The sequence below is a fragment of the Lolium rigidum genome, chromosome 2, assembly GCF_022539505.1.
Source record: "Lolium rigidum isolate FL_2022 chromosome 2, APGP_CSIRO_Lrig_0.1, whole genome shotgun sequence".
Classification (NCBI taxonomy): domain Eukaryota; kingdom Viridiplantae; phylum Streptophyta; class Magnoliopsida; order Poales; family Poaceae; genus Lolium; species Lolium rigidum.
This window is the reverse complement of record NC_061509.1, coordinates 255,335,862-255,346,255: the sequence shown is the minus strand read 5'-3', so window position 1 is coordinate 255,346,255 and position 10,394 is coordinate 255,335,862. Positions and strand designations below refer to the sequence as shown.

General features: G+C 44.7%; 2 protein-coding genes across 2 annotated transcripts; both read right to left on the bottom strand.

Moving 5' to 3' along the window:
- Positions 1–3,750: 3,750 nt before the first annotated feature.
- LOC124690790 lies at positions 3,751–4,860 on the bottom strand. Its single transcript, XM_047224127.1, has one exon. It carries the CDS (start codon positions 4,858–4,860, stop codon positions 3,751–3,753), a length of 1,110 nt encoding a protein of 369 aa, XP_047080083.1.
- A 411-nt stretch (positions 4,861–5,271) lies between these two features.
- On the bottom strand, positions 5,272–8,468 carry LOC124693293. Its single transcript, XM_047226770.1, has 2 exons — positions 8,185–8,468; positions 5,272–6,113 (listed from the first exon to the last, which is right to left on the bottom strand). The coding sequence occupies exons 1-2, from the start codon at positions 8,466–8,468 to the stop codon at positions 5,627–5,629; spliced, it is 771 nt and encodes a 256-aa protein (XP_047082726.1). The 3' UTR covers positions 5,272–5,626.
- Positions 8,469–10,394: the final 1,926 nt, after the last annotated feature.

Genomic DNA, 10,394 nt, shown 5'->3' with positions numbered 1-10,394 from the left:
TTTCCGTTTATGGTCGGCCGTGCATCTGGTCTGCTCTGTTACTGACTTGGCTTCACTCTTCTCGAATAGATCGCAGGGTCATCATCCGCGCAGTACATCCTGCAGTAGTACATGGCGGCGTTCGGCGGCTACAGGACGCTGCGGTCGGTGCGGAACGCCTACGCCATGGGCAAGGTGCGGATGGTGGAGTCCGAGTTCGAGACGGCCACGTGCGTCGTCAAGAACTGTGGGCCCAGCGGCCGCGGCGCCGCCGCTGTCGAGCAAGGCGAATTCGTGCTCTAAACCATGGCGCCCAGGATGTGGTATGTCGAGCTCGCCGCCGGCGGCAGCAAGGTAAACGCGCGATGCAACGGCCGCCTCGTCTGGCGCCACACCCCCAGGTGAAGAAGGCATCATCAATGCCGACGGCGGCGCCTCCAATCGCGTGCTCCAGCCTGAGACGAGGCTAAACAGTGATGTTGCCGTGCCACGCCGCTGACCTCGCCTGGTTCGGCCTCTGTCACTCGGTCTCGCCTCGTTCTGCATCACTCGCTCGTTCTCGCTTGGCCTAGCATCGAGCGCCGCACGAACGCAGCGTAGGTAAACGATACCGTCGCCGCCTTGCCGGGGTTGGAGGAGGAAGAGATGAGATTGTTTGATTGTTTCCTATCGATTTCTCTCTCTCTCCAGTTCCCACATGTAGCATTCAACATTGTGTAGCATTAATTACGGGTCCAGACGCCCCAGTATTCTCGTTCGTATATGCAGCAGTGTGAAAAAAGAACTTTTTTCTGTAGCGGGCCCCACTACCTACATGGACCAATGGAAAGCTGATTTCCGCCGGGAGCATGTGCCGCCCGGTTCAACCAAGAGTTTTCCTTTATCTCAGATGGCTCGTTGCTGCAGAATGCCAGCACTTTGTTTGGCCCTTTTTGTCTTGAAAACAAAAATACACCGTATAATAATTGCATGATTGTCCATTTGTGATTTTGTGCAAACGTGTGAATCGTGTGAAGAATTATTTGGTTAGAGGTTAATTATTACAAGCTTGTCACCTGAAACTTTGATAACAAAGCCTACAAGATTCCAGTCTTAAAATGGTGCAATGTTAACAGTATGTTTGTGAACATTTTTTCTGGACAAATACATAAAGGAAGATTAAAAATAGTGCATGATATTCTTCCACCAGAGCACTAGCTATACATAGGTGTAAATATTTGTTTAGTTAGGTTAATTATCACACTTGTGCTGCTATCTGAAACTATCATCACTAATAAGCCTAAAAATGGATTCCAGCCTCAAAATGCTACAATGTTTACAATATGTTAGTGAACATTTTTATTTCTATGTTACACATTGAGTGAGGCGTGGATGATGATGATTAAGATGTTGATACACAAAAGTTTCTGAAATAAAAAAAGGTTTTAGGAGAAAGAATATCAAACAACATACATTTACCAGCTAAGCTTGTTGTGCCGTTACCGCTAATTAGCATTTCTTCCAGTTAAGCTCTGGGTTGTACCAGTTGCTCAAGGTTCATTTGCAGATACATCAGGAGTTCAAAATAGCTGGGATAGTGCCTCTGCATGATGTCATTTGACTCCAGGGATGCGCAACTAGGTTTGCTCACAGGTTCGCAGTATAACCTGTATGCAGTTCTCCAACATCGAGATAGAGTCATCCTGCAGATCACACATTAACTCGGGTGATGAGCTGGGAACAGTTTCACAACTTCTGAAATTCATCATCTCCCTGAGCTACTTGCTGCCGCCAAAGATAAAGTTGTGACCACCTTAAGGGTGTACTTATTTGTTCTGTGCTTTGACCCACTTGAGGCTGAACAGAAGAAGACCTTTGCACTCCTAGGGGATGGTCACGACTTCTGGAAGCATTGCAGATCCTGACTCGCAACTGTAAAACTTGGATACCCCTTTCCTGTCAAAGAGAAGATTAGAATTACTCATCAAGAGCTGTAATATTATGAATAATAATTTCTCTTGACTAAGATATCTAGCAATATATACAAGACTATTATTCATGCACAAGAACAGCCTACATGCTGCTCAAAGGGAACATATACGAAAATTAAGTTGCCGGATCAATAAGATAGACAACTCACCAAATATTTTAAATGATGCAGATCGTCAAATTATTTGCATATACAGCAAGCTACCTAACAGGAACATATGTTTGATACTGTTCATGTGTTAACCACATCTTATCTGCATCAATTTCTACCCTCAAGTCGTGATGACTTTACCATATGCCTCAACCGTCAACCATATGGAATCAACACACCTGTTTATGTAGCCATGACTGATAAGAGCCAAGTAGAATTTAAGCTACTAATAAATACGCTACATCAGCAGTACTGTAGATTTAAGAACAAAACGACTTAATCGTAGATTACATGCTAAAACTAATGTGTTTCCATTTGCTCTCATTGTCTCCTAGATTTGAGGTAAAAATATCATAAACAACCTGATAAAATAAATAGACCATATTCAGGTTATGCAGAAACAAAGAAACGAAAAAAATATATACTCAGGTGACACAAAATGATGTGTTTCTTTTTGCTCTCATTATCTCCTAGATTTGAGGTAAAAAATATGATAAATAACCTGATATAATAAAATGACCATATTCAGATTTTTTGCATACAAACAGAGCCAACATGCTCTAATGATGTGTAGTGACCTCAAATGTTTCTTTGACACAGTCAAACTGACTTTACCTGGAAAATGTACAAGATATTTATGCTCTGATTCTTGTAAGAGCGCATGTTCTTTAAGAAGTACTAGACCAGTAGAAGGATTTTCGCAATGGGAAGAGATAAATAAATAAAACAAGAGCAGTTCATTCAAAGCAGAAATTTGTCCAGTCATATTTAGAAGGGCCAAATAGCCAAAGATTTATAAGGCATGCACGACATCTGATAATGATGTGAAGAATCATCCATATACCATAGATTACTTTGCTTTGAGTACAAAAGTTTGAAATGACTGGCTGGTCTGCCATCGAATTTGAGTCATCAGGTTCACCAGTCAGAACTTCTCAACCAAAATCAATTAGCACGAATTCTGCCTCGAGTAGTAACGTGGAATATCACAAAGCGAAGTCAGGGAATGCTTTGAATTTCAAGATTCAAGATAATATCTAATGTTTCTAAGCCATTCCAGAGCTTGGTTGGGGTAAAATGTTACACTAGAAAATAGGAAATAACATTATCAATTTAGCAAAAAATTGGAGTTGCTTATTCTAAAATTTATATATTTGCAGTTCAAAAATATGGTTGATCTAGCACCTTCTTTCAACTTGTCAAACTTTCCCTATATCACGGAACTGTGCTTTTGCTGATCAAGATGAAGACACAAAAACAGGACGTCTTCAACAAAAAATCGTAACCTTTTCAGCCAAGCCTGCAACTCACAAATTATAGGAGGATTTTATTTTCATTATCTTTATTTTTTATTTCTTTTAGTAGTTACTTACAAGAAAGTACTCTGTACACAGTGAATTTAATACTAGTATATTTATATGAAGTAGCTGATGTTCACTATTTGCATGAAACACCGCCACAGAGCCATCGCAAAGAAAAAAGATCACCAAAGAGTATGGGAACAGAATACCATAGAATAACATCTGCAGCATAAACAAAAATTGATACAACCTACTCGACATCGCTAGCTTAACACGAAAGGATGTCAACTACATTCCATCAACCAGCTACTGAAAGGTAATTTGGTTTTATTATACCCGCAGACAACAGTGTTAAGGCATGCAATTACCTGAAGCATAGACACTTTCAAATGGATGGCCAAACATAATGCTGGTTTCGGGAAATTTCTTGAACTGCAACAAAGACTCAAGCTGGATCATGAAGATGCCACTAACTGTGCGCATGAACACCACATTATTGCACTCAGCAAATCCAACTATCGTCAGAGGCCTTCTCTTCTCATCTGGATTTAAGGAAAGTAGCTTGTCCAGTTCAATAGTTCTTGCTAGCACCCATGCTGCAACGCCGTTACAATCGGTCTTCCTATTCCATAATTGGTCGGTGAAGTCTAACAAAAGGAGACAACCAAGCCCACCACCCTCTGCCCGTGTAATTGTGAAGTCGTCGTGTACAGAGATATCAAGTACTGGCACTTGTATCACAGCTAGCCTTTGCCTTTCCAAATCGAACTCAAGAATTCCACCATCAAGCAGCCAGTAAAGGGAATTCCCAACCATCACGGCGGCATCCTGAAAAAGTACCTCAGATGTAATCGGTGTTGAGATGAGGTCCCCCCATAAGCCAGTGTGTGACGAGTAAGCGCAAGCAAACGCCCGTCTACAGTTGTTGTGATCTCCGTCTGCCATTACCAGGACGACCTGGAACTGGACGTCTCCTGAAGCACGGAACACCGCCCCGTTGATCACTGTCTTCTCCGCACGTGCCGCAATCCACGGGGGAATGGCAACGCGGTGCTGGTCGCCGGTGACGGGGTCCCAGACCAGGACCTGCAGACGCTTGATAAGGAGGATGAGCAAGAGACCATGGCGGCATCCGAGAGAAAGGAAGTGGTCGCCATCATCGCGCTGCAGGGAGAAGCGTCCGGGAGGGATACGATTGGGAGCCTCCAAAGTTGGTAGGAAGGGCAGACGTTGATACCTATGAAAGAAACCTAGGAGAGGAGGGTTGCGGCGGTGGTGGATGCGGAAGCGGCGGCAGAAGCCGGCGTCGGAGACGAGGCGGCGCCAGCGCCTGCAGACGGCGGAGGCGCGGGAGAGGGACGACGGCTGCGGGGGAAGGCGGAGCAGTACCTCGCGGAGGAGGTCATCGTCGTCCAGCGGCCCGGTTGCCGGCGAGTGGGGGCAGCGGAGGCTGGCCGCCATGTCGCCCTAGTCCTCACAGTTCTGGGAAGAAGGGGATTGCGGTGGTGGGCCGAAGCGATACTGAAGATGAGGAAATCACGAGACAGCCCAGCCCAGCCCAGCCAATGGTTAGACAAACATTAAGGCCCACGATCTGGGTTTGTTTTTGTATAGCTGAGATTCATCATGAGGAAGCAAATCAAACAGCTTACACTTTACCAATTTCATCATATATCTAACAAGTGTATTTACATGCTTACAGCATCCCCTGTTCCTTCCAGCATCAGTATTCATCAAACAAGAATCCCCATCCCAGGAAGAAAACTTTGTAACTGATGGATCTCTCTGGCCAGACATGTTCGTTCCAAAATGTGGAGACACTAGCAACAAAACAGAACAAAACCCATAATGCTAATACTACTTGCACACAGATACAGCGCAGAGCAACATGATTGAATTAGTCGACAATAGCAGATTCCAGCATTTACAAGTCAACAAGTAGCAACCAATGCATGAAAAGGCCACTAATTACTCTGGGATGGCATCAGTTTCTCAGGTTCATTTCTATGTATTGAGCATCAGGGTATAAGGAGAGTTTCTTTCCCAGCTCTATCGACACAGGTAGGTCCATTCGACCTCGCAAAAAGCATCGCTAGCATACAGGTAGGTCCATTCGACCTCGCAAAGAGCATCGCTAGCACACAGGCGTCGCCCACTGGATTCCGCAGTCTAAAATGGACACCAGTGGTTGGGAGGACTGAAGGAGCGCTGAGATCCAGGTTTCTTGCTAGTTCTTCCTGCGTTTGTCCCTGGGAGAGACCATGGCGGTCGAATCCGACACGTCCTGCAGCTCACGCATCGACTGCGATCTGTTGTGAGCTGGGAACAGCTTCGGTGGACGAGGCATGGGCGGAGAAGCAAAGACACCCGTGCCACTGCCGGACTTTCTGGATGGTCGACGGGACGGCAGCTTCTGAGCTTCATCATCACTGCCGCTATTGCTCCCTGAGCTGCTTGTGGCAGCCGGAGACACCGTCATCCTCCTGCAAGCCATGGGGCTGGGGCTGTCCACAACATCATCTTCAGGGTATACCTCTTTGTTCTGTGCTTTGCCCCACTTGAAACTGATGAATGGAAGAAGACCTTTCCGCTTCCTAGGGGATGGGGTTTCTGGCTTTGGAAGGCCCTTGACAGATGGAGGAGACAGTATCACAGCAGCTGGAGGCTTTGCAAAAGATCCGGCCTTGCCGTTGTAGAACTTGGATACCCCTTTCCTGCCATAGGGAAAAGATTGAAATTACTCAGCAAATTCGAAGATCTGTATATTTTCTCAAGATTTCATAGGAGAGCAATCTCCAGGCAGCTCACAGGGAACAAACAGACAAAATTAAGTTGCCAGATCAACCACATAGAAAAATCAGTGAATATTTTAATGCGCAGTTTGACAACTAGTATGAATATACAATAAGCAAGCAAACAAAAGCATGTGAAACAAGATCGTGGTATCTGTTTGATCCCTGTGTTGGCCAAGTGTTAGCTATACCTAATGTGTCCTTTCTCCACATAACTTAAGCTCCTCTTTGATCATATGGCACCAAAATGCACCATTTTATGCTGCTATGAGTGGCAAGAGCCAACAAGTAGCATTAAGCTACTAACAAGTGTGCTAAGATCATAGTACTGCACAAAATTCCCCAGAAAAATGCCAATACTGAATCACAACCACAGCTTAAGTGCTAAAAAACAACATGCCCTATTTTTTTTATCTGATTGATTGGCGGTAAAAAAATGATAAACAGTCTGATATCATAGATGATTGTATTCAGTTTATTGCATACAGAAACAAGGAAAAGAAATTCATAATCAGTTGCTTTAATTAAAACAACCAAGTATTCATGCTAAAGAGTATATGCAATTGCCAACATCAAACATCTGTGTCTACCCTGCCCATTGTAAGGATGGATCAGTAATGATGCGTGATTACCAACGGTCAATATTATTGACCTTTCAAACTATGTTAAACACGCTATTGGTAATATTATTGTGGCAAAGTTGAATGTATTTGCATTGTACATAATTGATTGTCTTACTGACTATCATAAGAAATACAAAGACACAGAACAACCATAATTCTGGGAGAGCAATAGAGCATGATCTGGCAATGTAGCAATATAGCATGTCGCTTCAGGTGAAATAACTACAATAGCTTTACCATGATCTACTAATAATGGGCTTGAACCCAGCACTGGGCAAGGTACAATAACGAAACCGCTCGACACACTTGGCTTGGTAATACTATTTCACATTCCATGATACCGCCCTGATATATATGTTATAACGACACAAGCACGCACAAGGAACTGCGTGAACTGAAGAGCAATCTTTCTGTCCAGTGTGGACAAACACAAATGTTCTTGTGACCACACTAAGGGCTTAATCAGATTAAACTAAGTGCCAGCATTCCTCAATGTGAGGACGAAATAAGACACTATAAGTCATAACTTCTAATAACTCTTATCAAACCATTCTATGCTCATAACTTATTCATTCAGAGTTATGAGCATCGAAGAGCATTTGCAATGGATTAGATAGAACATATACGTGCAAGTAAGATCAATCTTCCAAGCTAGATATCACCAAAATATACACACAGAAAAAAAAATCCAACGCAATTAGAAGCAATACATACACACAAAATATGTTGTTTATTCACTAAAATCTGTCAACGTGTATACGCTGAAGCCTTTCAGCCTCAAACTGTCCCAACTCCACAAGTCAATGGAGACACATCATTCACAAATTAGTTCAGTAAAAGAACATTAACGCCTGTTGAAACTATATGGTGCGGTGAACAGTAGGTACATCAACATAGGCTAATCTCCCCAACCGCGTTGGATGTAAGGGCGAAGCGCCAGCAAGAATCACCTAGAACTCTAAATCACCTCGAATTAGCCTTATATCCATTCCAAACCGACAAAGAAAACCCCCAAATTACTACTATTAGACTCGCCGACCCGAGGATCGGGAACTGAATGACCTCACCCAAATCGCTTCAAGACCACCCAAGAAGACACGGAGAAGCAAGAACCTATCGCGCACTCCCCCGGCTAAACCCGAGCAAGAACCAATCTTCGCCGCCGAGCCAGTCCTGATGAACGGACCCAAGAAACCCCCAACATTTGCCCCAATGGAATACGCGTGAAGGGATCAAGAACCGCCGCTTCCAGCCACATTACCCCGAATCCCCCGGAGGAACCGCCAAGAAACCTCGGGACCAGCCAAGAACCAAGATCCGCGCTTGGCGGCGAGGTTGCGGGTGGGGGAAAGAGAGGTAGGGGCGCTGACCTGTAGGGCAGGGCCTCCTGGAGCGCGTCCATGGTGTCGAAGGGGGAGCCCTTGTAGGAGCTCTGCACCTCGCCGTCGCCGCCCTCCACCTCCTCGCCGTCCCACTCCCACTGCGCCGCCGCCGCCGGGCTGCTGCTGTTCCGCCCCGCCGACGACGAGCCGCCGCGCCCCGCCGAGGCCGGCGGCGAGGCCGCCGCGCAGGTAGCGCCGCAGCGGGCGACGCGGCCGAACCGGCCGCCGCCGCCGCCGCCTAGCCCGGGCCCGCTCTCCAGTGCGATCGACATGGCCCCGCTCTCCTCTGCTCACATGCGAAGGAAGCCGGCTCGCACGCGCACGCTGCACGCCGCACGCACACCCAGAGCGAGAAGTGAAGAAAGAGCAGGGTAGGGGACTGGTTTTTCTTTATGGACTGGAGGGGCTGGGTAGGTTTACTTAATATATACGGTTCAATTTGATTTTTGTGAATTTCAAAAAGAAATTTACATGGTCCTCGATCAACAGTTTCCCACTCTATTGTTTTTTATAAATGTATGTATTGACATTAATTTTGTACCATGTACCCCTTACAAGGCACACAAGTCAACTAGGTACATGTTTCAAATCTAAAATATCATTTGTTCCATTTCATTTTAGAATTCATTTTTCTTAAGTTCAGATCTAAAGTTCCACTCATTCAAATATAAAAATCAATTTCATGCATTTCGTACATATGAAATTCGTTTCTTACATGGCATTCATTTATTTGACCTTGTCCCGATTTCATTCTTCAACTAGAATTAGAAAGCAAAAAAAGATGGGTATGAGCCTCTCATCGTTTAAAGACCGTCAATAAATTGAACTACCTATACATAAAAAAGTTCACTACTTCGCGAACAAAGAAGTGCAATCTGCTTGTATGGGAAGTCATCAAGGTCGACATCAGGAAGAGAAATGATGGCCTCGTCGTTTTGCACTCACTGCTCATCACGGGAGAGGCGAATATGCATACCGTCCTCCTTGCAGGAGATCTACCTGCCATCGTCCTGACACTGGATCTAGAAAGGCAAATAAGAGTGATCAATGAAGAGGAAGAAGGAGAAGAAGTAGGAATTTAGAGAATAAGGGGAGAACATACCCGCCGGTTGGGAATGTCGGCGAAGGAGTTTGGTGCGGCTTCCGGTAGGGGAAGGAATGGGTACTAACCCGCCATAGACATCATGGTTGTCTTCAACTCGTGGACCCATGAAGATGAATATATTAGTACTAATCGTGATGAAATATATTGTAGGGTATAGTATAGCGAGTCCGATGGATGTTATATGTACGATGAGTATGTGGCGAGGGGGAAATACCGAACGTCGGAAAATGAAAAGGGGTGCTATTTGGTTGGTGTTAGTTGCTGGAAAGTAAAAGAAATATCGTCTCCCTGCATCTAGATAAACTTGCAAATATTACTGTTTAGTTGTGTACTCTTATTACGAAATGAAGTTGCATTAATTATTACTCATCTGAGAGGTGATACATGTCCAAAAACTTTACCCGAGAATATAAAACTTACATGAGCTATAGAAATCAATTCATGCAAAAAAAGATACCGCGGAAACAAACACGCACGCAGGACAATTCACAAAGGTGTGCCCGAAATGTGCAAGCCATCTCTTGAGTGACGTGTGAGTAGAACGCAAGATGATAGAGCTGGAATATAAAGGGGAAAATGGTACTTTCCAAAAGAGGTTGATCGATGCAGTTAGTCTGTTGAGAGGACAACTGGCCAGGCCAGGGACCCTCTCTTTTTCTAATGCAGCTAGGATCTGTTTGTTGCTTCACATTTATTGAGCAACCCCATTTTGCAGGAAGGAAGACAGCAATGCAAGGATGGAATTTTGTATATACACACACGCGCATACGCTAGGTAACATTTAGCTTTGCGCTAGCTATATGTGGTGGTGCTGCATGCATCGTCCAAATGGCCACACAAGATACAAAATAGGATAGCGCCGGTTTCCGAAAGCTTGCCGTACGTGTTAAGATACTCGGAGACAAGAGCTTGTGTGATGCGTTGAAGGAGAAATGTTTTTTTTTTCGTGTATGGGAGGTACGTGTGCATGTTGGTGATCGGTTTTCTGTTTCAAGATTTGTGCCATACTGTTTCGTTAAGTTTCAGTTTGGTCTAACGGATTGAAATGCAATGAAACGTAGGGAGATCTTCTTAGGCCATCACAAACGTAGGG